The following is a 26,128-nucleotide window of genomic DNA, read 5'->3' as shown; positions in this document are numbered from 1 at the left end:
TCAAATAGTCATACCCGCGCTGAGAAAACTAAGGCGTCGTGCTTCAGAGGGCTGAAATATCATTAACCGCCCTGGTTATAGGGCGATAACGTCATTTGCGGCCCGCTCGGAACTTTATTGAAGTCGTTGCATTGAAGCGGTGAGACTAAACCGACGTCAGAAAAAAAACACTTTTTGGTCATTTGCGGCCCGCTCGCAAGGGTACTCAAAACTTGTTGAAGTCATTGCATTGAAGCGAAAAGACTTGGCTGACGCTAGAAAAAACGTTGTTTGAATTTCCGATATGGATAATAATAGTAATAGCGTTAAGCTTTCGTTCGTTGTTGTCATTAATTCTGCCCTTGCAGTTTGATTATTAGCCCTCTAGTGCCATTTGCGCCCTCCGCTTCGCGTCGGGCCCAAATGACACTCTCGGGCTAATAATCAAACTGTGCGGGCAGAAAATAACAACAACGACCTCAAACTGAACGCTATTGTTATATTGAACAAAATTAGAATTCCCTTCGGCCCCCGATTTCACCCCGGACTGAGTATCACTTTGCTTTTGTTTAACTAGCCCATAAATAAATAGCCCTGTTGAAATGTTCTTTGGTTTTCAATCAGTAGCAGGTTTTTGTCTCTCAAATTACAGATTCACGAAAAGGCGTTCTCCTCTCTCCTCCGACAGTCTCTTTCGAAACATCTTCCATCATCACGTCACTTCCAATATTTGATTGCTTTTCCATCTCCCTAATACTACGCTTACGGTTCTCTTTTACCTCCATCATCCCTCTTCCAGTTTTGTCTTTTATCTCCACTAGATCAGGCTCATCTTTCACCACATCTTTAGGGCTTGGTGTCATCTTTGTAATATGAGACCTGGTGTATGATGGACGAATACCTTTCTGATCTTTTATCTCCATAATACTGATAACAGGAGGCTTTTCATCTGTTACTATGACATCGGTTTGTGTAAACTCCTCCCCAGACTGCGTAGAAGAAATCACTGACTTGTCTACCAAAGATATTGATGAAATTCCACCACTCGGAAACTGTGCTTCAAAATCGATGGATTCTTTTGTACTCGATTGATCTTCGATTCGTTTCTCGAGTTGTTCGATTTTCTTGCTAGACTTTTCGTTTGTGTCTGTTAGGGTGGTAACCTTCTTAGAGAGAATTTGATTCTCTGTTTCCACCGTCTCCAAGGCAAGAATCTGTCAATGGCGTAAAAGAGATTATACAGTTGAGTCTCTGTAACTCGAACCTCTGTAACTCGAATGTCTCCTCAAACTCGGAAAAATCTGTGTTCCCCGGGTGTGTTCTAGTGATAGGATGAGCCGAAGTTTTTATGAAATACGTCACTAATTTATGTAATAGAGACGACGCGTTCTTTGCAAAACGTAACAAAGTTGTTTTTATGACATGTTAACGACCAACCAAATCAAATAAGACCATGTAAAAACTCCACCATGTCCCAAATTTATTGTATTACAGGTTAACTAACGACCAAACAAATCAAATAAGAGTTTGTAAAATCTCTTGTCCCCCTAGTTATGGAAACTACACTGTATCAAAAATCTCACTGATCCAAACTACTAAAGGCTTGGGGACACGAGAAGTTTTTTTCACGTTGGTGCAATGCATGCTCCATCCCACCAAACTGAAACGCTTTCTCGTGTCCTCCACCCCATTTTTCTTTCTACCAATAAAAAGTGAAATCTCACTTTTGTCCCAGGGATTTTTTCCCTCACTTTTTGTCCCATGAAACAATAAAAGAAACCATGGGACACGCACTTTTTTTCTTGTGTTGGTGGGATGGAGCATGATGCATTGCACCAACGCAAAAAAAACTTCTCGTGTCCCCAAACCTTAAAACAGGAAATCTAATTCATTCGAATTATTCGCCACTGGAAGACTATTTGTGAAAGCTAGATTTTTAAACTCGTTAGATATTAAAATGTTCTTGCCTTAACTTGGACGAATATCTTGGGCTTTTGATTACAACTTTTGCAAACATAAACTTTCGCGATTTTCTAAATTTATTCCCCTTCAGTTGCGAAAACTTGTGCGTCAGATTTAACGAAATTTGTACGCCTTTAGTAGGCCATACTACCGGAAGCCGAAAGTATTGTCAAAACTTGAAAACATATCCAGTACCTTTTTCTGAGCATCTGTGTCGGAGAGCGTGATTTCCGACAACAGCTTTTCTTTTTCTTCTTCTAAAGAATTCAACTTTTCGAACGTCTCCTTTTGTTCTTTCTTTAAATCAAACAAAAGACTGTTCATTGATTGGTTCTCTGTGTGTGACGTGTCAAATTTTGATTGGATCTCCGCTAACATTCGATTCGTCTCGGCCAATGAGTTCATGTAGAACTGAAAACAAAAAATAAATTTTTTTTTAGATAACCCCGAAATTAAAAGAACACAAAATATGAAATCTTTTGGTCATAGAATCGTGAGAACTCCCAGCGGTTCCCGTGAATATACGTGAATGAGCTTTTTCGATGCGAGAGTCCATGAATTTTGAAAAAAACAAACAAACAGGGTGAATGGCTGGATTTGTGTCCATTAGGAAGCCTCTCATAAGTTCGCGTTTTGAAGCATCTTCGATTCGATAATAGAGATTTTGATCTTTGTTACTGTAGGAAACTAAGAAATATCTATGCAAAAAAATCCATTGTAAATTTGCGTCGAAACATAAAAATACCGTCGTTTAAATAAGGTGACCACCGAAGTCTCAATCGATAATTTTATGGAAAAAACCTGACTTTAAACTAAATTCCCATTTCAGAGCAACCATTTTCAGGTACAGAACCTTATCGGTAAAAAAATTGTCGACTACAAAATTTTGTCGGAAAAAAAAATTCATGATTCCAAAAAATTCGTCACTTATTATCTAAGAATTATTTGCCAATCGTCAAAAAAAAAACCCTCGACCTAGGATAATCCCCGGCAAAATAATTGTCGAAAAAATTTTTTGTCACTTTTTACCGACGAATTTTCTACTGTAGAAATACTGCTCATAATACTGTTCATAATCTGACATCATTATTATTTAACAAAAGTTACCTGTTTTTGCTGCAAAGCATTCTGGATCTCGCTCTTTAGCTGACCATTCAATGATTTCTAAAGACAAGAAGGTAAAAGAATAAATTTCGAAATGAGTTAAACCATGTTCAGACGTTACGGTTCCGTTCCGAAACAAAACGAAACGAAACGGTTCCAAAACAAGTGTGAACGTCAAAATTCGAAATGTCAAAAAAGAAGACGTTACAAAGCAAAACAGATCGAAACGGTTTCGCTTAACTTTTTTCATCGGGACGGAACTACACTGTTTTGTTGCTCCAAAACGTTCCGAAACCAATATGAACACACTCGATCCGTAACGAAAATCATACCGGAGCGTAACGGAACAGTAACGTGTGAACATGGTCTTAAAGTCAACGCTCTCTCTAATTCGAACCTTCGCAATTTGAATCTTTCTGTAATTCGAACTAAAACGTCTATCCCGTCAACTGGAAAATGGCTTTGAATACTCCCTGTTATTCGAATCTTTCTCTAATTCGATGACCCTTGAAAATCGAAATATCAGCTAAAGGCTAGAATCGGATTCGCATTCTTCGTAATACCTTATCGGGGAAAAAATTTCGGAGTTTTATTTGGTCGGGTTTTTTTTTCGTCGGGGAAAAATTTCGTCACCTAGAAGCATCTTCGTTACTTTCCCCCGAAATTTTTTTCCCCGATAAGGTGTATAATCATTTCATTAGATTTCAAAAATGTACTAGACCCAAATAAACAAGGAGACACTAGATTTTTGTTTTCCTAGCTGGGAAAGGTTCGCCTCTAAGCTTTCGACTATATCTAATTGAATTTATCTTGAAAATATCTGATTCGCTTACCCATTTCTGTTCTGCTGTTTCTCCTGAGTAACTGCTGGTTAACTGAGACAAATTGGACGATTTTTCTCGTTCTTTCTCAAGCTCAATAAGTTTAGCTTTGGTCTGAGTTAATTCTTCCTGTATTTGAACCATACTTTTTTCATAACTATCTACAATGCATTGGTGATGATTACTTTTGTCCAGCAGGTTCTGATGCATACTCTCTGTCTTGATAACTAGATTAGAAGAATACAATGACGATCAAGATTGGTCTAAAATAAGAATAATACCTACAGGGTAGTCTCCAAAACTTAAACACGCACGGGAACTCAAATTTGTTCTGATTAAGGGAATTTTGATTTACGGAGTAAAGTTTATAAGGTATTTTCAACTGAAAAGACGAGAAAACTTAATCGAGTTAAGAAGACATTCGAGTGAAAAGGATTCGAGTTAAGAAAACTATTGTACAGTATAATAGAACTTTCTGATTTGTTTAGATCCTGATTGACTGAGGACAACCAATAGACGGGGGGGGGGGTTGAAGACCGATCTGTGTAGGACAGCAGATTTTTACGACTAAGCACTTTACCTATTCGTGATATAAAAACATAATAAATTTGTCGTAAAAATCTGCTCTCCTAAGCAAATGTTCATTCACCACTTTCCACGCTACTGGACAACGGTAAATCAGCACTTTTACCATCCTCAGACCTGTGGGTTATTCCAAATTCATTTTACCCTTTTTAAAAGCGCAATTAAATAAACTCGCTAATGATACAGAGCAATTAATGGACCCAAAAAAAGAGAAAAACAGAAACATTAAATTGGAACTCAGTCCCGCTGATTTTAGACATCACAGGAATGATCTTTTTCTACAGGCATTGGTGAAAAACAGAAGTTGGTCTAATATCGACACCCTTCTTTAGAGATAGGAATAATCGGAAGGCAAGAATCGCTGATGTGAACTATTTTCCTTTGTTTAATAATAAGAGAAGAAAGAATCTTTTGTCTATAAGCGATCCCGACCTTCATATTATTCCTATCTCAGAAGAAGAGTGTCGAATTTAGAAGGGGGCTGTCGACATAAGACCAACTTATGGTATTAAAATACGAGTTTTTCTTCATAGGATCTTCATGTAATTTATGTAACAGAAGTTGAAAATTTGTTCTTTACAATACACCTTTTCGACCGCAGCCGCGCAGTCAGGTGCGTGCCACTTTTATCCCACTAAACTCGATCCAATCCTTTTTTAACATATTTTTCTATTGTCTATGGGTGCGAAAAAAGGACTGGGATGATTTCAGTGGGATAAAGCGGACAAAAAAATGCCCGCGCGGCAATTGGCGGCTACGGTCGAAAAGTTGTATACGAGTAAGTGAAAAAGCGAGATTAGGCACTTGAGAATACTGTTTATACAGTTAAACAGCTGAATGAACTTTGTTTTTAATTTTCGCGTTGAGTGAGGTCTTCAAATATAGTGTACATACCCTTAAGAAAAAAAAATCCCACGCTAACTGTATGCTAAATATATTTGCTCTTCGTGAAAAAAAATTTTTAGTTTGAACGGCAACTTGGGGAAACTACTCTCAAGGGAGTTAGTATTGTTACGCTGACATGGTTCCTACCGTCTTTATTATAACTTTCCCATTTCCGCACTAAGATTCTTGTCACTTTTCCGGAATATATCCACTATTTTTACTTTCTGTGATCATTATAGTAAAACCTCTAAGTATTTTTGTGTAACAATTTTCCAAAATCGAGATATCAAAATTTGAGATTTTTGAAAATGGGTTCTTAAGGCCGGTGTCCACTTTCGTGTGAAGCGCGCGAAAGATTTTTTCTTAACCGTTTTTGCCTGAAGAAAAGATTACGTCATAAAAAAGTTTCGCGCAAATAAAAAAAAAGTTGAAGGAAGTTTAACTTTTTTCAACCGTTACGTCAATTTTGACCAATGGAATTGCTTCTTTTTTCAATCAACCAATGACGTTACAAATAACGTGAAAAGTTTCGCGCGCTTCGCGCGAAAGTGGACACGGTTCTTACACGGTTCTTACGTTGAAATTCTATTGTTTTCATCCTAAAAGCCAAAAACTTGTAACTTAAATATCTCGACTTTGAAAAACTCAGGACAATCGAAGGATCCCACATGCCAAATATTACAAACCATCTGATTATCCCTTTAATAAGTGGCTTGTTGCTACAGTTACCGTTTCGTGTAAGAATATCATGAAAATTTCGATCAAAATTGAAAACGAAAGTGGAAACTAGAACTAACTCTGAGGTCGAAATTTAGTTTGATTGACAACTATCATAAAATATATTTTTCAAGATTTTTCTATATTTGAAAAAAATATTTTCTTATTGTCATCACTTCACTGAAGCAAGATTTTAAGAAGATTAAAAAGCGAAAAAACACTGAAAATTCAAAAGGTATACTATTACTAAGAGAAATTGCACATACAGTAACATAAGCCTTAGTAGCTGGCTTCCTAGGCTACGTCATGTCTTCCTTTGTTTCGAGCGTAAAACTCCTACTCTTCGGGATATGAGCACTGCTCTTGTTTTGAATATTGAAATTCTCCGGATAAATCGAATGCACAGTGAGGTTTTAATGAAACAATAGAGAGTTTCGAATCCTAAGCAAATCAGCTGTGTTTTAATCATCCTTTATTGGAAATCTCTATTGATAAACATCTTTTGTGAAAGTTGTCTATTATGTTTAAACCTATATCAATAAGCAATTCCCGGTGGGGGTTACTAGTGGCCGCCTATAGCAGTGCCTATAGACCAAGAGTAAGGCCTAAAAGCCTGGAGCTGTCTATTGTGTAGACTACTGACTTCCTACTTGTCTCTTGACCTTGGAATTGTTTTTAGTTTTACCGAGTTTCGATAACCTTGGAAAGCTAACTTCTCTTTTCTTTTCTTTTTAAGATGTCAACAAAGATTAGTTGGCTTTTCTTACTGGTGACGTTCTATGTCTTTACAGAGTCAGAGGTTTGTTTGATATTAATATGATTCCAAATATGAGCCAGATTTTCTATCCAAAAGCAAAAAAAATTTAACCCTCTAGTATGAAGATATATAATTGTGTAGCTTTCTTCGCATGGACAAAAACAATCATACTTTGAGAGAAATCCACTGAACTTTTATATATCACTGGGCAAAGCTAAGAAAGCTTAAGAAATGTGGGGCTTAGAGGGTACAAAATACTGGAAACTCAGTATTTTTTCATAAAATACCAGCGTAATAGCGAAAAAGTTCTCTAATACCGGTCAAAGATGTTCTGAAGAGTATCGGATATCCGGCTTTTCAATACCGGAATACCCGGCAATACCGGATCTCGGAAGGCCCATAGAACTATCAAGATTGACGTACTCTTAGGTGCCAAATAAATGGCCCCCCCCGCTTGTTAATTTTTCGAAAATTTTCCAACCCCCCCGGACCTTATTAGGACCCCCCCCCCCTTTATTAATTTTTAGAAATATTTTCAGCTGTCAAAGAAAAGGCTCCTTATATTGCTCTAAATAGCCTGATTTTAGCCTATATTTACCTTATTTTTGAGTTTTCAGAAGTACAATTTCTAACCCCCGGCAATTAGGTCCCCCCGTTTATTAAAATCTCAAAAATTTTCCAACCCCCCCGTTTATTTGGCACCTAAGAGTAATCGCGAGAAGGAAGAAATAACATTCGCTTATATTTTTTCAGGGTCATTCGAAAGAAGATACCAATGTCATGGGTGGGCTTTTGCAAGACCATTTACGAGGTAAACTTTTTAACCTCTTCCACACATTGGTACATTCATCAAGAAAAAACAAGACTAGAAAGGGAATCAAAAAAATATAGGATCAATCCTATCAAATTGCATGTGTATATTATTAGATAATACAATGGAGTCTCCATAACTCGAACACGCAGGGAAACACAAAATGAAGGAAATTTCGAGTTATGATTGGTTTATAAGGCATTGTCAACTAAAAGACCCATAAAACTTGTTCGAGTTAAGGAGGTTCGATTTATGGAGACACCACTGTATATTCATTTTTAGAGAAGACCAAAAATCGAGCTAAGCGTTCCTTAACACTAACGGAAGTCCACCTCTGTGATATGGGCAAATATCATACATCGCTCAAAAGATGTAGAAACAGACTTGACAAGCTCTATATTCAATGTCGAATAACCGTCACAAGAGAAATGGAGTGTGGTAGAGAGTACACCGGGAGTCGAGATTTAAAATGCAAAAGGCCGACGACCCAAAAGCATCAGATTCATTGTTGCGACCTAAGATGTGCATTTTAAATTGACATATTTTATGGTTTATATATCAAATAAACAATATCAAATATATAATATCGCCACCATAAACTTTTTATATCGTATGTTTTTCACCCTATCACACAAGGCACCGAAATGCTTAATGCCTCACCAAGCTTTGAACTAGACCTTCGTATCCCAAGGTTATGACAGTGATTTAAGAATAACTGATTTGATGTGTTTGAGCTTTTCATTCTTTTCGTGTAAAATATTTCATTAAGTCGTGACGTGCCGGAAGCAAAAAAGTTTTCGTTTATTTTGAGAAATAGTTTCAGGATGTGTTATCGGCGGAAATATCGTCGGACACTAATTTTTTCGGCCGGAAATTTCGTCACCGGCTATTTTTTTCGTCACTTTTATCCGACGAATTTACCGCCGATAAGGTAACGTAACTAAATCACTGACGTCAGCAACAATGATTCGAATCCAAAAGTTGAAAAAAAATCGCCAAAAAGCCGAAACGAAAAGCTTTATACAATGCCATCGAATGTGACTTTTAATTTTTCGATTTTCTAACACAAATCGAAAGAAAACAAGTCAAACGTTTTTCTTATCTTTGATGTTACTTTTTCAACATTGCATTTTAAGGAATCAAAAATGTCTGTTTAAATGTCTTATGTCTGAATGTCTATTTTTACTAAACCATTTATATTCGGGGTTCGGGGTATGCGTCCATCCTAAGGGTTGGTTCTTCCCGTCACATGGGGTGTTTAGCAATGCGAGAGGACCTACGCTACGCGATCGATTAGCATGGAATCTCTTCAATCAGTCGACCACGTCCGCCCTCGTAGGGTGCCTTTTTTGGAAAATTTGGGGAAAAAGTAGAACATTTGAGAACATTTTGGAATTTCAGTTCCATTCAAGGTCACTTTTTTCGCAAATTTCGACACCCCGGGCATATTATCTCTTACATTAAGATCGTGAAAGTCTTTTAAGTACATAGACTTTAACATTCCAAATTTATCTTTTTTCAGGTTCAAAGAGATCTAAACGGTCGTTAAAATGGAATGGGGAAATCATTTGTTCAGTTCAAGGTAATATCAACGCATTGACCAAATGCAAAAAGAACCCTGAAAAGATTTCCATGAAGTGTCGGTTGAAGGATGAAGTAACCGTCAGGTGTAACCGAGTAGGATCTCATTGGGTGTGCCCAACCCCAAGTCCACCGATCGGCCAATCAAAAATCGATTGCTGTGACTTGTTCTGTAGCATATAATTTTTTTTCTTTTGAAAGATATATTGTGGGTTAAAATGTTTAAAAGCCTGATTTGTTCTGTTACTTTAATGGGATAAACTTTCGCGGGAATTAAATTTCGCGGTTGGGCCTATCCGCGAAATTCAAAAATTTTGCGGGGACTTAATTTCACGGATGGCACTATTGGGTTGTTGAACAACTTGTTGGTTGTTGAAATACACATTATTTGTAACCATTCAAATAGTATTTATTTGACATGTTTTGAGTTTTCTTTAGAAATATTTCGCGGATGAGGCCTTTCCAAATTTCCATTGAGACTTAATTTCGCGGATTTTCGCGGATGAACCCAAATCCTCAAAATCCACGAAATTTAATCCCCGCGAAAGTTTATCCCATTAAAGTAGATTTTCTATTATGTCTATATAGGTCAAACTTTGCCATAATTTTTTGAGTAGTTAATTTTTGCCCACGAAATTTCAAATTATTTTTCTTCAAAACTTTTTCAGTTGAGGTTCACTACAGTGGACTCTCCATAAATCGAACCCGCACGGGAAAACAAATTGAAAATTTCGAGTTATGGAGTAAGATTTATAAGGTATTGTTAACTGAAGGGATGAGAAAACTTGTTCGAGTTAAGAAGACATTCGAGACATAGAGATTCGATTAAAAAATATAACAGAAATCAGGGAAAATTACTTTAAGTGTATTAGTTTTGGCGTGAACTTTGGCGGTTGGCCAAAATGCATTTTTTGGCGGATATTTAATTTGGCGGTTGACATAATTTGTAAACTTTGGCGGGTATTTAAATTGGCGGATGGATTTTAGCGGGTATTTAATTTGACAGATTTTACCATATATCGTTAAATCCGCCAAATTTAATCCACGCCAAAATTAATACACTTTAAGGTAATGGACCGGTCCCTATAAGATATGCTGACGAATAAAAGAAGAGCAAAGAATTAGAACCTTCTGGCAGATCAAACAATAAATAATACTTGAAAACTTTTTGAAATATCTCGCCTACACTTAAAAAATATAAAGTAAACGAGTTATGAGTACCTCCTACATTTTAATCAAAGCCTTCAAGTATTGTATTTGAACATATGTCAGTTTTTTTTATGTCAGTCCTTTGAAATTACCCACTCGTCAGTAGTATTATTGCCTACTTTGAAACTTTTGGAAGCCAATGACAACTCGGGTTGAATATACTTCAAATAAAAAATTCAACAAAATCTTAAATCAGTTATTAAGGAACTTTTTCCCCTGGAATTTGATTTCAACACTCGGTTGAAAACACTGAAAATAAATATTTTGTCATCTCAAAAATGAAGCTCACCATATTCTTATTTTTGACTTGTATTTTATTAGCATCGTACATTAAGGTAAGTCAAGACTTTATCCCCCTGTTGGGTATTTTCAAATTTTTCCCAGGCTAAGGACTTAAAATTTCTGGATTATTCTAAACTCGCTTTTTCAAGCAATATTTTTGTATGAAAGTCGAAAGCCTTTACAAAATTATATAGAGTGCTTTTAAATAATATTTTCTTATATTAATCAATCACCAGTGTCAAAACTTTGAAATGAAATTTCGTGAGAATGGACACGAATACAAAGAAAAGATCACAGTGGATAAACAAAACAACATGATAATCTATGACGTCCCAAGACACTCAGAAGCAGTTCAAAGATTTCAACAATGTAAGTCAGCCAACTTAGGCAAAATAAGTGCATAATATGTCCAAGCCATAAGGGTCCCTTTTTACGCCTTCGAAAGTCTCTCAAAGGGGTACAAAAACCATAAATTGGCAATTGAGTCTCTGGAAACGGTCACAATTTTACGAAATATAAAATAGACTCTCTCACAGGGTCATAAATTCGCGTAGTTTTGGCTGAAAATTGGGCAAAATATTTTCTCAAAGGGTCGTAAAAGAGTCAAAAAGGGGCAAATTTTCGAAATTCGGTCTCTCAAAGGGCCGATTTTCGAACTTTGACTCGGACATACTTGCCGCCTCGCTAACCTAGTACCACCCCGCAGTAGCGTAGACAGAGGTGAAGGAACATTTGCTTAGAAGAGCAGACTGTTTAAACGACACGGTAATTATGTTTTTATATCACGAATAGATATGTGCTTTGTCGTAAAAATCTGCTCTCCTACACAGATCGCTACTTACCCTCCTCCCCGGATTCTAAGCTGAAAATTTCAAGTTCAATATAAGTTAGCAACTCTAGCAATTTTAGCCACACAGATATTGAAAAGAAATAAATACCTTATTACACGAATATTACAAGTTATTTTATTAACACGAATTGAAAAATTTCGTGTCAATAAAAACCCCCTTAATTAAAACCAGCCATGGTGTCCTCGAAAAAGCAAATAAATTTTTTTGCGTGTTAATTTTGAGGCCGTTGAATACTTGCCTAGTAATATTCGTGTAATCTCTTGTTCTTATGAGCTGACCATGATCTTAATTTTCGAAAATTGGAGGGTGTTTCTCAAAAGAGTTCAAAGAACTTCCCTAAATAATTCATATTCCTAACTTTCATAACCTTAGCGGTTGGTTGTTCGAAAAACGGATGAGGAGAATACATGTGACGTCTGGAAAATGTCGAAAGACGAACCAACCCCTGATGACGTAATCGAAGGGTTGAAAAAGGTACAAACAAAACTAACCTCTATCCCAGCTGGCACACAACGTTGTTTCAACGTTTATCTAACGTTCACAACGTCCATTTGACGTTAGATTAGCGTTGAAACAAAGTTGTGTGCCAGCTGGGGTGGAATGGACTTTGAAGTCATCTGCAGTTTTTCTAACTTTTTTTAACCGACTCTAAACTATGTAGTTCATTGTAAACCCTTTAAAATGGGTACAAAAACGCCACATGATGGTCGGGATTCGGTTACACTAGATTCAAACTAAGAATTTTTATCCGGGAAAAGAAAGGTCTACATCTTTGCTTGTTTGACTCCTCGTCCACAATAAATCAAGGTTACAACTATGTTATATTTACAAGTATCAAGTTTTAGAGATAGAGACGGTTTTATTACAAGTCTATTCTTTTTTTCAGAATCACTTTAATAAATTTCCAGGCCAGAGCAATAATTACATGGCTATCAAAAAGCTCATAACACCGATCGCATTATTTGACGTTTCCCGATTCCCGATTATCGCGAAGTTTTGTCAAAATCGGATTGCGAAGGAAGTCCGTATTTTTGATGGGTTGAAAGAAGCAGAAAAAGAAATGAAACATAAAATTCTAAGTAAGTTCTTTTTTTTTGATTCCAAATTATCTATAGATAAAGATAAAGGACGAAAGCAAAATCCAGTTTAAAAAAATTCTAAGATATCTTGAAAGAGATCCCTAGGCTAGCTTGCTTCTTTTTGAACAAAAAATATTACTACATATTTCTCGAGGAACAAGTTGCTACAAATTTTTACCCATATTAGGCCATTTTCGTATTCTCTAGGATGTCTCCAAAGTTTTTTACACGCAGACGGACAGTTTCTAGATAGGTTCTGGCGGATTAGACAGTTTCTAGATAGGTTCTAGCGTATAGACAGTTTCTAGATAGGTTCTGGCCGACAGATAGTTTCTAGACAGTTTCTGGCGGACAGACAGTTTCTAGACAGTTTCTGGCGGGCAGACAGTTACTAGACAGTTTCTGGCGGACAGACAGTTTCTAGATTGGTTCTGGAGGACAGACAGTTTCTAGATTGGTTCTGGCGGACAGACAGTTTCTAGACAGTTTCTGGCGGACAGACAGTTTCTAGATAGGTTCTTGCGGACAGACAGTTTCTAGATAGGTTCTGGCAGACAGACAGTTTTTAGATTAAATTTCAACTGAAATTAAGAAGAACACGTAAATGAAATCGTTTTTATTCTTTTAGGAGCCTCTGGTGAAGAAAGAGTCACAAATAAGCGAGATATCCATGTGATAATTTCTAAAGTATATCACCTGTCTTGCTCAATTGGAAGCTCGTATTCAGAAATTATAAAATGTCACGATAAGAACAAGCCACACCTTATAGATGTCCAGTGTAGAGGAACAAAACAAAACACCTGTCAATGGATGGTTCAATGTTCCACTAAAGCTGATGGTCTGACCAAGATATCTTGTAAGAGACCGATTCATATGACTTTTGGTAGAATTTGCTGTGATGCAACTTGTCAAGCGTGACAGAAGATGTGATAATATTAATTGCTTATACTGTTATTTCATAAGAAGAAATATTTTTAAATCCAAAACTTTCAAAGTGTCATCTGAGAGGGCCCCAAAAGTTTTTTTTCACAGACACTCAAATGATATCCAATGAGTCAAAAGGATGCTTCTGACATTTTCATGTTTCTTCAAAAGATTTTGGCAACAACTGTTCTACTCACAACACGCTTCTTTATAAGAACGTCAAAAAGTTTTGAAACCCTTAGATATTCTTAACTTCTTGAAAATTGTAGTCTTAAAATATTCTTATAGGTAATGTTCGGTTCGGGTTAAAAGGAAACGTCAGAAAGTGACGTGTCTTCATGTTGAGTCGGACATTTCAAAACTTTTTTCTAGTTTTGTCGCACTAATTATTATGTTTGGACTTGTACAAATGTACCCCATATGAAACGGGGACCTCAGTAAGAAAGAATTGTTTAAAGGTTTTGTTTTTAAATAAGAGGGATATCATTTGCTTACTCATCAATTTTAATTTAAAGTTTTTTGATATTGAATTGACACGGATGTGGAGCAAGATTGGTCTGAAAGGAAAAATAAAAATATTTTTGCTTTTAGGCGAGACCAATTTAATTTGTTGTTCTACGGGCAGATCATTAGCAAAATATGGGTCGGCCTGTCGGTAAAATAAGAATAAATTTTTCATTTATTAGGGTTGGTAAAGTAACGAAAATGTTTTGCAAAAAATATCTGGATCAAAAATTCACTTTTTTTTATCTTCGATGAAGATCATAATAAAATCTTAGTGTATGGAATGCTTGAATTTCTAAATCTTTCAAAATGGAAACACTTATGTAAAAACAAGATCTTCAAGTGTCCTTAAAGCATATTAGAATTTTCCTCCAAACTTTAAAGTTTGCAACCAAAGTCTTAATGTTCTTATATAATTTGTTTTACAAAAAAATGAGTACGCTCCTTGAACAGACAAAATCTAAAAAATCAGCATAATTATTGCATGACCCCAGCCTCAGTTGGGAAATTCTCAAAAATATAGCATGATTAATGAGTCGTAAATGGGGATTTAATGACGCTGACTTTTTCGACTCTATACAGAGGACCTATGGAAGGTAGACAATGCTATAGTCTAAGACAAATCACTAACTAATAAAATAGGCCCTAAGAAAAGTGTCCCATAAGCCCCTTACCTGGCAAAGAAACACTAAAAATCTGAAGGTCGAGAAAATTTTCAACACCTGTCTGTTCAAGGGGCGTACTCATTTTTTTACAGAATAATTTGACCAGACAGAATTTTCCAGACAAGGTCAGTTGGTCTCGGCACATTAAAGGCCGACTATCATTCTTCGCCGATGTAAATTAGCGCGCTTCTTTAAAGCTTTAGCGTGGGCGGCCATTGGAATATCAGATAACATAACAGGCCCGGCGGAACAATAATAAACGTGGGGAGGCTGAAGGCTCAAAGTGAGATAGAATTCGCTAGAAATTTAAGAAAAAAATCTCATTTGCTCACAAGTGGGGAGTGGCTGGAGTCTACCCAGTCTCCCCGCTTCCGCCGGGTCGGCATAAGCCCCATAAAAGGTGCCGTGTCGCTCATGAGTTTTAATAACGGAACCTTCATGATAGAGGCCTGCGCTAAGTGAGCCACTGCAGCTCCCGAAGAAAAAGGTTCAGAAAAATTGGTAAAAGATTCTTGGAAAATGAGCTTTTAAGAGTCTACTGTTGCAAGATAAATAATATAATGCCAATATTTTATTTCACTCGAAAAATGTTGTCAAAAAACCCAATATGAGTAATATTTAAACATATGTAAGTCCTTGAAATCGCCCACTAGATTTTTTTATAGTCGACAACTTGGTAATTTAAATACTAGGATTGACAGTCTACACGGTACAAATACAATCAATAAAAGCCAACAAAAAATACCAAAAAAACTATCAAACACCATTTCAAACGAGTAAGGGTTTGATAAAAGGAGCCAAAATTGTATCTAGTCTCTTAGCTCACTTTTTGATAATTCTGATAGCGCTCACAAAAGTATTTTATCAGGTCCATAAGTAAATCAAAAGTGGTGGAAGTGGCTCTGGGTACGAGATTGGAAAGTAGCACACACTATATTTGAGTACGAAACCCATGGACTCTGTTTTTATTATCTTCTTCTTAATCTTTCTCATTTAATTTCGCTTTTAGATTTATCATAGAAATGATGAAGATAATTGAAATCAATCTCTTGGTTTTGGCCATTCTTTGTTTGGCATCGTACATTACGGTAAGGCGACCACACCAGATTTGACACCTTAGAAAATTCGTCGAAAAAAAATTTACCATTTACCACAAAGAATTCATCATTTTATAACGACGAATTATTTACCAGAGTAGCGTTGGCTTTCTACCTTATCGGTAGAAATTCGACTGTGTAAAAATTCGTCGACAAAAAAATTCGTCACTTACTAAAAAAATTTAAAAAGAATCTAAAAAAACAAAGTACCTTCTACAACACAACAGACTTACTACCTTACTTATCGGTTAAAAAAAATCGTCCGTGAAAATATTCGTCGTAAAAGATTTCGTCACTAAGTGATATTTTCGTCACTTTTTATCGACGAATTTCCTACCAATAAGGGAACACGCTAATAAGGGTCAGTGGCCTATCACACCACCTTAGGATCTACCCAATCGAATTAGTTACGATAATGGGCTCTTCCAGAAAATGTCCATACATTGGGGGGAAGGCTGGAGGATATAGTGTCCGGGGGTAGTGAAAAATCGACTAGAATTGCCTTATCCCGGGGGGGGGGGTAAACATGCTATGTTTTTGGGTAACTTTGCTCTGTTTGAAGGTAAATGTCCAGACAGGGGGGGGGGGTCAAAAGTCACAATGTCTGGGAGGAGGTGGTAAATTTCCAAAAAATGTTATATCCTCCAGGCCCATATTCAAATTTATTCTGGAAAGTACCCAATTATGCATGTCATCCGGATGATAGCCAGTCCAGCACATCAGGAGTTGAGATAACGAGAAGCTGAAGTGACCGTAATTGAGTTTAGTTCTTTTACAATTTCAAACAGGTGTATCTTATTATTCTTTTACTTCGGTCTACAGTGTCGAAATATTGAAATGGAATTCGAAGAAGAGATGAAACGAGAAACAAAACCAATCGAAGGTAAATTTCTTAGTCATTCACTTCTGGATATCGCTAAATAGCAATATTATGTTGTACGAAAATAGCCCCTTAAATCAAAAATCTGTTGTACAAATTTCCTTTGTTGTACTAACTAAAATCTCATCGAAGTACCGTTGTTTTCCCATTTCCGCACTAAGATTCCTTTGCCACTTTAGTAGCGAAAAAAGACCAGGACTTTGGGTAGTTGAAAAATGAGCATCGGAAAGTTAGGCAGCTTCGTGAGTAAACACAAGATTTTCCGTACCATTAGAAACAAACCTTTTCCAATCTCATGCCGTTTGTCCCGGGAAAAATAGCGGAAAGATTCCGGAAAAGTGACCAGAATCTTAGTGCTGAAATGGGAATTTATAAAAAACGACGGTATCATTTTTACGCCAAACAATCCCTCTTTATCTTATAGTCAGTTTCCTTAGCCAGTCCAAACCCCGGAAAAGCACTATTTATCTTCTACTTTCTATGGTTCTCTGTAGTTTAACCCTCAAGGAATTTCATGTCAAATGCAAATTTTAAAATACTTCAGATTTTAAAACAAGGTATTTTTTTTGCAGGAAATCATGACATAACGAAACGCAACATCGGATCCGTAAGATACACCATTTGCAAACTTTCATCTTTCCCAGAGATTCAACGATGTCACCAGAAAAACAAAATAAACCTTTTCAACATCCAATGTAAATTCGTTTCAAATCAAACCAAATGGAATGTAGACTGCACTGGCCAAAAGTGCACACAACCTCGTGGTGTTTATGCAGGTTTTTTCTGTTGTGATATCAAATGTAATGCATAATTGTCATGAAAAGAACCCATGAAGTATAAAATTTGAAGAAATAATAATCATAACTTTAATTTGAACTTGTCTCGGAATTATTTTTTAGTGTGACTTACTTCAATTTGGTTTCAGTTTAAAACTAAATACACGTTATTTTATGAAAAAAAAATATAAGAGCATAAGGACATTACAACATTACAAAGGCTTCGTAGACTTTAAAGCACCTTATTTCTTTGAAAAATGCCCAAAAATGCTCACAAAATAATGAAAATAAGAACACGTTAAGAACATTTCTAGGCTTAAAACTCGGAAAGTTAAGAAAAGAAAAATTAGAATGTTGTTATAAAAATGTGTTTTGCCAATTTAAAACAGTAATTCATTCAAAGCTAGTTGTGTTGTGGCAGGGAGGGTTAAAGATGCTCCCCAGCGGGGTCTTTCGGCGCCAAAATGCTTCTTATGTCATCTTTACTTTCGGCGCAACCTTGTTAATTTCGGCCTATAAAGCGCGGGTTTTCCAATCCAAAATAGCCTTTAAACTTCGCGCCCGCTTCATTGACGTAATTTATCAAAACTATTCTTCCTAGTAAAGGTGACGCCAAAACCCTTCTTAAATTCTATACAAACTTAACAAAACAACAGCTCTTCGGCTCAGAGCCAGTCTTAAATTAAAACTCAATGACATTTTTTTGTAACACAGGCTCAACTAAGCTTAGTCTAAACCGCAGACCTCCACAAAACCACAGTTAGAAGAGCGCAAAGCCGTTAATGGATGCCAGCAGTCTAAGGCTTGACATAAAACGTAGTCCAGCTTCCACACATGGGCTACCAGGTAGGGTTTTGAGATTGGATGTCTAGGGGGTCGGAATAAACGGGGAGGGAGGAGTTGGAAAAATTTCCAAAAGTTAATATATGGGGGATGGAAATTATACCTCTTAATGGCCCCAAAATAAGGTAGTTTTAGACTAAAAACCTGGTTATTTAAAGTAAAACTAGCCGGTAGTACCCGGCGTCGCACGCCGGTTTAGCTGTTTGCTGAACGCATTTAAAGTCCTTTGAGATGTTGGGAAGGTGGCTTAAACACGATGAAATCAAAATTAAAGGGAAGAATTCTCTTCAAAGTTTGACTCTATCCCTCCCGGGTGACGTATCTTTTAACCATATTTTGAAAAAGATTTTTGTGGCAAAAATGATCAGAAAACAGAAAGGGCGTCATTCCCAAATTACACCATACCGGCGACCAGCGACGTCCGAGACGGCTCTGCAATTAGATTTTTTTTCTCGCTTCGCTCGCGTTATATTTGCCGTAGTTCTTGATGTTTAGGAAAACTTTGATGTCAAGATAAGCGGAGTGAAATAATAGACATGACACGCGATTCGTCGAAAAAAGGCAGCCCGGGGGGGGGGTACTTAGGTAAGAGAAGGCTATGGGTATGTTCCGGCCTTAAGGGTGCCTTTTTTGAAACATGGCAGTTTGAAAAATCGGAAAATCAAACTTCAGTCCCACTAAGAATCGGAAAAATAGGAAAATTTCAAGTTTTTGCCCCCAGAAAGATAGAAATTTGGTCAAATTAGTTCCAAAAAGTGAATTAAAATTCACACAATTTCCCTTGTTTCTTCTCCTCTTTATTCTGCTAAGGGTCCGAGGGACAGGGCCGAAAGTCAGCTCGCAACCATAGTCCCCCCGGAAGGCAGCTAGGACACGCAGACAAAAAAGCGTGATAGCGCAATTTTATGCTGCTTTTTATAAAATAACTTCGTCATAACTTCGATAACTTTTCAAATTCAACAATGACTGCAATGACTTAGATTTACAGCAAAATAATTATCGACATTGATGTTTAAAGGTCCCTTTTTACGAAAAAAGAACTCTAGTTTTTACCGCCTTTTGAATGTATTTTTAATGTTGCTGTTGTTCTAACAAACTTGTCTTGTGATTCTTATGTTTTATTTTATATTTGTTCTTTTCTTTAACAGATTCTGTTTAAAAGATTTTCTTTTGTTTTGAAAAGAATTCGAATGTCTCAAATCAAATAAGGTCGTTAATTACATTCGAAAACATAAAACAAAAGAAAAGAAAGAAAAAAAAAAGAAAAAGTCTAATCTATCAATCAAAACAAAGTCTTTATAAAACGGCGCGAATCTGATTTAACACATTTGTGGAGCAAGAAGCAAAAGTCATCTTTTAAAAAAACAAAACATTGCTTGCAAAAACGAAAGTGACACACAAAAAACAAACCAACAAACAAACACACATACAGACTACGGCTATTAATATATAGATAAAGGGACTCTTTTTTTGACAGCTGAAAATATTTTCAAAATTGATAAACGGGGGGGGGGGGGAGGTTCTACTAAGGTCTGGGGGGCTGGAAAAAAAATTAACAAATTCTTTATTGTCTTTGTACCATTTTATAAACTAGGTTGAGGAAAGAAAGTTTTTGAGACAAAATAAGAAACTAGTCAATAATAACTCTCTAACCCCACCTGAAAAAAGTCACCTCCACCTGCATAGGGTTAAAAGTTTATGACCAGGTGAAAACAACTTTACGTCTGACTTCACGTACATGTGAAAAGATAAAATTTCCAAAAAAATCAATCTATATATATTTCATTTTACGAAAAACCGCCTGCATGATATTTGATTATACGCAACTTTCTGAAAATTTTCTTTATTTCAGACGTTAAAATCTAAGAAAATGTATCACATAAGATTCCATAAGAACTGCCCGAATACACGTTTTTATAAGAACAAATTATTAAGAAGGTAAGACTTCGATGGCAAAATATTAAGAACAAGTTAAGAACACTAATATCCGAAGGATGTTATTGTAAAAGAATAACGAATAACCACATGTGTTGCATGATATTTGATCATATGCAACTTTCTGAAAATTTTATTTATCTTATCGACAAATCAGACGTTAAAGTCTTGTATAACAAGTAAGTACAAAGATAGAGTCAATAAGAACTGCCCAAGTCGAGAAAATTGGAAGTGATAAATTTTTATAAGATTTTCTTCAAGGTAAAGGAACGCATTTACAAGACATGTAATCAGTAATCATCAAGACATGTTCCCAGCTCAAAAATTCCAGTGGAGATTGTTCTTGGAGTGCAATCTTTGATATCCAATTTTAAGTAGAAAATTTGCCCAGAAAGGGGAACAAACAAAAACATAAAACATTCATACCAAGTTTGGACAGATGATGTAATCTTTTGGACACTCCCTCGCATTGTTGTTTGTACTCCTCTGTAGATTTTTTGAAGATTTCAATCTGTTTGGAGGTATCATCCCTGGCACGACATTCTGATTGCAACTGATGGTCCTGATGTAAATGAACAGTTTATAGGGTTAAAGCTTTTGTTTTCTAAAAAATCGATATTCTTTGTTTACTCATCATCATCCTTCGATCTAGTGGTAGTGGGTCGGAGACAACCCTCCCTCCACACTCACGATCAGCCAACGTAGTGCCCAGTTCCTCTATCTCTAGCCTTGATATTGTTTGCTTACTCATCAATTTTAAACTAAAAGTTCTTTGAAATCTAATTGGCATACATGCGGGACAATTCTAGTTGGAAAAAGAAATAGAAAGCGATTTTATTGATTTTTTTTACTTAATTAAAGCTCTTCTAGTCCTTCAATATGAAACTTGCCACAGTTTACAGCATTTCCCTATGGTTTGCATTTCCAAGGTACTTATTTTTATCCCTTCTCAAAATTCGAACGGGAGAAAAATAACAATGAGAAGAACAGAATGAGCGTGCGTCAGAAAGATTGGATTTAGTACCTGGTCCTTGATCTTCTTTTGTAAGCTGTATTTTGTCAACTGATTGAGAAAGAATAGGTAAAATTACGATAATAAGAACAATGTTATTGTACATTGAAAGTTTACTAAACTCTTAAATTTCAAACTCAGAGTTTCATATAGAGTTTGCACCTCCACGCCAATCTTCAGTGGAATCTTATATACTAATATTATAAAAATATCAGAAAAACACTCTCGAATAAGTCATTTTTCAATATTTTCATGAGTAGTAGTAGTAGTAATTGTATAAATTATTGTGCAAATTCTGATATGAGCAATACACTTTCAATCAAAGAAAAACTAACAGAAATCTGATTAGTCGAATTTGTACTTTCCAGAGATGTTAAAAGTTAATATTGAAGAAGATGGACTAACCTGCAGTGACAGGATTTCATCCTTTAAAGATCTAATGCCTTGAGATGTTGAGCTGATCGACATATTTTGTGTATTCTGGATATAAAATGCAGTAAGATATAGACAAAGATGAAAATAAGACAACCATTTGGCTGTTCCATTAAATACCTATACTGCAATAGTTGAACTTTTCAAATCAAAAATATTCTAGGATATGCGTGGATATCCCCTGGAAAATGACAAATTTTGCAAACTAAGACCCTTGAAAAACTTTCCATACCTTTAAGTGAGGGTGGATGGATTAAATCAGTTTTATACCCCTGTAGTAACTTTTTACCTCCTGGAAAAATGTAAAACACTCCTTTACACCCCTGGAAATTCTTCGTGGATTAACCCCCTGAATATTTTTTCCCCTGTTTTGATATAAAATGAATTTCCAATTAGGGAACGTAAATTCACATTGCTATGAGCAACAGGACTTGTCATACAACCACATAAAAATAATAACGAGATAATGAAAACCTTTTCTTCTTCATGTAGCTTTGTCTTCTTTTCAAGCTGAAATGAAATTTTTAAATATTTCTTTAAACTGTAATTTATAATTTGCTTCCCACAAAGACATTTCAACGGCATGGAAAAGCCTATATTCTATTTTATTATTCGACGCGGGTAATAGCAACATTCGAATGACGTCACGCGAAGAATTTGATGAGAAACCAGATTAATGAGCTTATAAATTGGAATTATGCTTCTTGAGAACGAGAAATATTTTAGCGATGAAAGGATAAACCATTCCAATTTGGACACAGTCTCATCAATATGACGCCCAATATTTTTGCATATTGGATTCGGCTTTGTCCAATAATTGTTTAATAAAAAAAAATTATGGCAACTTAATAAGAAGAAATTCACCTCCTTGTTCAATTTGAGATTTTCTTGTTTTAGTTCATCACAAGAAGTTGAAAGCATTACCAATTCTTCATCCTTGAAAGAAAAAAAAATTCAATTAAAAACATGACCACAAAATCATTCAGGAATGACAACGAAGGGGTATTTTTCAAAAATGTGTTCTAAATTCATGTTCCAGTTGGAAATGGTGATCTGTTCTATTTGAATTTTGTTCTGTAAAATCAAAGAATGATTTATAAAACTTTGAGTATTTGGATGGGTCACAGGCAAGAAACAACAAAAATTTATTTATTCATTGATAAATTTTCTCCCTACTCTATGGTAGAGCATCTTCAGATCTAACATAACTCATAAAAAAACCTATCTTATAACATCTAGCATCTTCAGACATTTGATTAAAAAATTATTTTTATTCCCTAGATAAAAAATTAATTAAGTTATTCTTATGAACAATAAAATCATTAATAAAAAACAATAAAATGATTATAAAAGATTTTCCCATATGTTTGATAAAAGTTTAATTTCTTCTTTTTTATTTAGTAAATTAGTTTTGTGTTCCTTAATTGCAACTGCCTCTTTGAATTTTCTCATTTTGAAATTCCTTTCTCTAAAAAGTACTTTTACATCATCAAATCAAACTCTGCCTCGTGATTGGTTTGTTTCAAGTGTTGAGACAAACCAGATACCTTTTCTTGCTCCCCGTCGTTTGCACCTTGTTTATGTTCTTTCATTCTCGTTTCAATCGTTCTTCCCGTTTCTCCGATGTAATATTTCTCACAGTCTTTAACAGTTTACTTTGTACACTACTCCTGACATATCTTGTGTTTCTACATTATTATTTGTTTTCACTTTCAATGCATTGCCCAACGTTTTTCCTTTTGTATTGACCAATTTTACGTTATAATGTTTACTTTTAGCTGAAATTTTCTCTGATATACCTTTTTCGTAGGGCAAATACATTTTTATCATATTTTCCTCATTTTCATCTCGAACTTTCTTTTTCTCATTTGGTTTAAGAGATTCTTTTATGGTTCTCTTAACGACATTATTTGGGAAATCATTAAGTTGCATTGTTTTTTCGATATATTTCAATTCCTTGTGTAAATCCTCTTCGTTTGTACAAACTATCTTTGCACGTTTAGTCAACGTTTTGATTGTTGACACTTTCACATGATATGGTTGATTAGAATTAAAATTTGAGTATTGGCCGGTATGTGTTTTCTTCTTAAATACTTTGGTTATGATAGATATGTCAGGAGTAGTGTACAAAGTAAACTGTAAAGACTGTGAGAAATATTACATCGGAGAAACGGGAAGAACGATTGAAACGAGAATGAAAGAACATAAACAAGGTGCAAACGGGGAGCAAGAAAAGGTATCTGGTTTGTCTCAACACTTGAAACAAACCAATCACGAGGCAGAGTTTGATGATGTAAAAGTACTTTTTAGAGAAAGGAATTTCAAAATGAGAAAATTCAAAGAGGCAGTTGCAATTAAGGAACACAAAACTAATTTACTAAATAAAAAAGAAGAAATTAAACTTTTATCAAACATATGGGAAAATCTTTTATAATCATTTTATTGTTTTTTATTAATGATTTTATTGTTCATAAGAATAACTTAATTAATTTTTTATCTAGGGAATAAAAATAATTTTTTAATCAAATGTCTGAAGATGCTAGATGTTATAAGATAGGTTTTTTTATGAGTTATGTTAGATCTGAAGATGCTCTACCATAGAGTAGGGAGAAAATTTATCAATGAATAAATAAATTTTTGTTGTTTCTTGCCTGTGACCCATCCAAATACTCAAAGTTTTAATAATGGAAAGGCAATCACTGAAGAGTTTTATAATGATTTATACTTTTTTGAGTTTTGTCTAGCTGGAAAACCGTACAATTTTCAACTCCAACAGATTAGAATATTCCTAGATACTACTAGATTCAAATCTGTTCTAGGTATAAGATGAATGACCTGGTAATTTGGGTTCTGTTCTATAAAAATAAGAGCTCATCTTTTAGCTAGCAAACAGAGCAAAAAACAAAAACTCAGGATATTCTATTAGTAAATTAAGTTTTCAGTGAACTCAAAATATAAATTCTTACTTTAATTTTTTTCAATTCAAACTTTTCCTTAATCAAGTTGTTGATTTTTGTTTCTGCTTCTTTATCATTTTTCTAAATATAAAAGAAGTTGTAAGAAATCAAGTCCTAATGATTATCAAATAATTTTCCTACAAGATGTTCCAGAAATAATTTATTTTAATGTGCAAATTTTTAATTAGAAAGAGGAAGGACCTGGAAGGACAAGCTTAAAAACTTTGATGGATCTTTTATCAAAATTGGTTGGATCAAAATTTGCACTTAAATGAAAACAAAAGGCACCAAATTTGATAAATGAAGGTTAAATTTATCTTATTTTTCTATTTAATACTTCATTAAAATTCATAAAACTCAAGAAATTTTTACTTTAAGAGACACCGTATGAAAAAGCAAAATCTAATGGTTTCAATTTTCAATCCTGCAAAAAGTTTTTTGTACTGAAATCTTTTGAAAAAACTTTGAGATTCATTTACCTGAATTATAAAGATAAGATGGACTACTTTGATATATATAAAAAAGGAGCTTAGAATTTTGGTTCACACGTAAAGCAATATTTGAAAGTAAAAAAACTCACCCTTCTCATCTTCAATTCTTCTGCAAGCTATGAAAAAAATCAAATAAAAAAACAAATTTTATATAGCTGAAAAGAATTGTAAATTTGGCCTACATATCATTGGCTGAGGATTAGATAAATATTGGTTTCAATGCTGATCTCAAAACAAAAATTATAAATACCTCTAAAAACTTTCTCTTGAGTGAATCATAATTTTGCTTGAGATTTTCAACCAGTAAAATATTTGTTGAAAAGTCATGGTTATTTGTCTTGATTGATTTATCCAAGATGTCTGTCATTTTTGGATTAGTAGCTAAATAATGAGATATGTTAAAAGGAGTCCTAGTTCTATTCTAAGGTATTGTGAAGTCGAGTAACTTGCACCAGTGGAGGGAAACTTGCATAGCCATCAAATGCCTGACCAACCAAAGCAGCAAAATTTCAAAAGGGTTTTGGTGTTTAATGTTTCTATTGAAAGTGAGCTATGGTTAGTCCTTTAAGACAGTCAGGGAAATCCCTCAAATTTTTGCGGTAGTAATTTCTTACTGCAATTGCGATATAAACGTCACTTTTAAATTTTTCATATACCGCAATTGCAGTATATTCAAGAAACAGAATTCAAGATTCAAGGAGAAAACAGGCAATCTTTGTACATAATTGATACTGTAATATCTTTTTAACGCACAGACAAAATATTTTTTCCGTAGATCAGATTCTTTTAATAAAGAAAAGCTATCTTCTCGTACAATTTTTTACAGTCAATGTTTGTTTATCTTTGTCGACCAGCACTATATGTAGCTGTTATAAGCCTTTGTAGGCTAATCACAAATGAAAACTGCCACAATTGCAGTATATCGCAATTGAGGGATTTCCCTGACTGTAAGAGATGACACTACCACTTTTATTGACGTTTACTACATC

At 35.1% G+C, this 26,128-nt stretch overlaps 3 protein-coding genes and 1 long non-coding RNA gene across 5 annotated transcripts; 3 read left to right on the top strand and 1 right to left on the bottom strand.

The window, feature by feature from the left end:
- Window positions 1-8: 8 nt before the first annotated feature.
- LOC136813860 (coiled-coil domain-containing protein 73-like) lies at window positions 9-25,516 on the bottom strand. The gene is made up of 12 exons (XM_067070354.1): window positions 25,390-25,516; window positions 25,229-25,255; window positions 24,658-24,729; window positions 22,556-22,627; window positions 22,166-22,201; window positions 21,665-21,739; window positions 21,272-21,310; window positions 20,674-20,809; window positions 3,879-4,093; window positions 3,049-3,105; window positions 2,137-2,352; window positions 9-1,193 (listed from the first exon to the last, which is right to left on the bottom strand). The coding sequence occupies exons 1-12, from the start codon at window positions 25,504-25,506 to the stop codon at window positions 621-623; spliced, it is 1,635 nt and encodes a 544-aa protein (XP_066926455.1). The 5' UTR covers window positions 25,507-25,516; the 3' UTR covers window positions 9-620.
- LOC136813863 (uncharacterized) lies at window positions 6,194-9,436 on the top strand. 2 transcript variants are annotated; one of them, XM_067070356.1, is made up of 4 exons: window positions 6,194-6,288; window positions 6,790-6,852; window positions 7,564-7,621; window positions 9,144-9,436. In XM_067070356.1, the coding sequence occupies exons 2-4, from the start codon at window positions 6,790-6,792 to the stop codon at window positions 9,383-9,385; spliced, it is 363 nt and encodes a 120-aa protein (XP_066926457.1). In that variant the 5' UTR covers window positions 6,194-6,288; the 3' UTR covers window positions 9,386-9,436. The 2 variants fall into 2 exon arrangements, 1 of the variants encoding a protein (XP_066926457.1); XR_010847559.1 differs by lacking the exon at window positions 9,144-9,436 and adding an exon at window positions 7,904-8,220 and having other exon boundaries at window positions 6,195-6,288.
- Window positions 10,622-13,609, top strand: LOC136813861 (uncharacterized). Its single transcript, XM_067070355.1, has 5 exons — window positions 10,622-10,746; window positions 10,930-11,062; window positions 11,917-12,018; window positions 12,431-12,623; window positions 13,252-13,609. Exons 2-5 carry the CDS (start codon window positions 11,018-11,020, stop codon window positions 13,539-13,541), a joined length of 630 nt encoding a protein of 209 aa, XP_066926456.1. The 5' UTR covers window positions 10,622-10,746; window positions 10,930-11,017; the 3' UTR covers window positions 13,542-13,609.
- On the top strand, window positions 15,701-17,563 carry LOC136813864 (uncharacterized). The gene is made up of 3 exons (XR_010847560.1): window positions 15,701-15,804; window positions 16,636-16,696; window positions 17,266-17,563. It is a non-coding gene; the product is annotated as an uncharacterized lncRNA (long non-coding RNA).
- Window positions 25,517-26,128: the final 612 nt, after the last annotated feature.

Source organism: Clytia hemisphaerica, unplaced genomic scaffold (genome assembly GCF_902728285.1).
Source record: "Clytia hemisphaerica strain Z4C2 unplaced genomic scaffold, Clytia hemisphaerica genome assembly, whole genome shotgun sequence".
Classification (NCBI taxonomy): domain Eukaryota; kingdom Metazoa; phylum Cnidaria; class Hydrozoa; order Leptothecata; family Clytiidae; genus Clytia; species Clytia hemisphaerica.
The sequence above is the reverse complement of the archived record's forward strand: the minus strand, read 5'-3'. Positions and strand labels throughout refer to the sequence as shown.

What these genes read in the sequence shown, in the direction of transcription:
- LOC136813861 (XM_067070355.1), top strand. Translation starts at nt 11,018, where the DNA reads ATGACGTCCCAAGACACTCAGAAGCAGTTCAAAGATTTCAACAAT. An exon ending in TAATCGAAGGGTTGAAAAAG is followed by an intron (nt 12,019 to 12,430) that starts GTACAAACAAAA and finishes TCTTTTTTTCAG; the next exon opens with AATCACTTTAATAAATTTCC. An exon ending in AATGAAACATAAAATTCTAA is followed by an intron (nt 12,624 to 13,251) that starts GTAAGTTCTTTT and finishes TTATTCTTTTAG; the next exon opens with GAGCCTCTGGTGAAGAAAGA.
- LOC136813860 (XM_067070354.1), bottom strand. Translation starts at nt 25,506, where the DNA reads ATGACAGACATCTTGGATAAATCAATCAAGACAAATAACCATGACTTT. An exon ending in ACATCATCTGTCCAAACTTG is followed by an intron (nt 4,094 to 20,673) that starts GTATGAATGTTT and finishes CTTCTAATCTAG; the next exon opens with TTATCAAGACAGAGAGTATG. An exon ending in ATGCTTTGCAGCAAAAACAG is followed by an intron (nt 2,353 to 3,048) that starts GTAACTTTTGTT and finishes TTTTGTTTTCAG; the next exon opens with TTCTACATGAACTCATTGGC.
- LOC136813863 (XM_067070356.1), top strand. Translation starts at nt 6,790, where the DNA reads ATGTCAACAAAGATTAGTTGGCTTTTCTTACTGGTGACGTTCTATGTC. An exon ending in ATGTCTTTACAGAGTCAGAG is followed by an intron (nt 6,853 to 7,563) that starts GTTTGTTTGATA and finishes ATATTTTTTCAG; the next exon opens with GGTCATTCGAAAGAAGATAC. An exon ending in TTTGCAAGACCATTTACGAG is followed by an intron (nt 7,622 to 9,143) that starts GTAAACTTTTTA and finishes ATCTTTTTTCAG; the next exon opens with GTTCAAAGAGATCTAAACGG.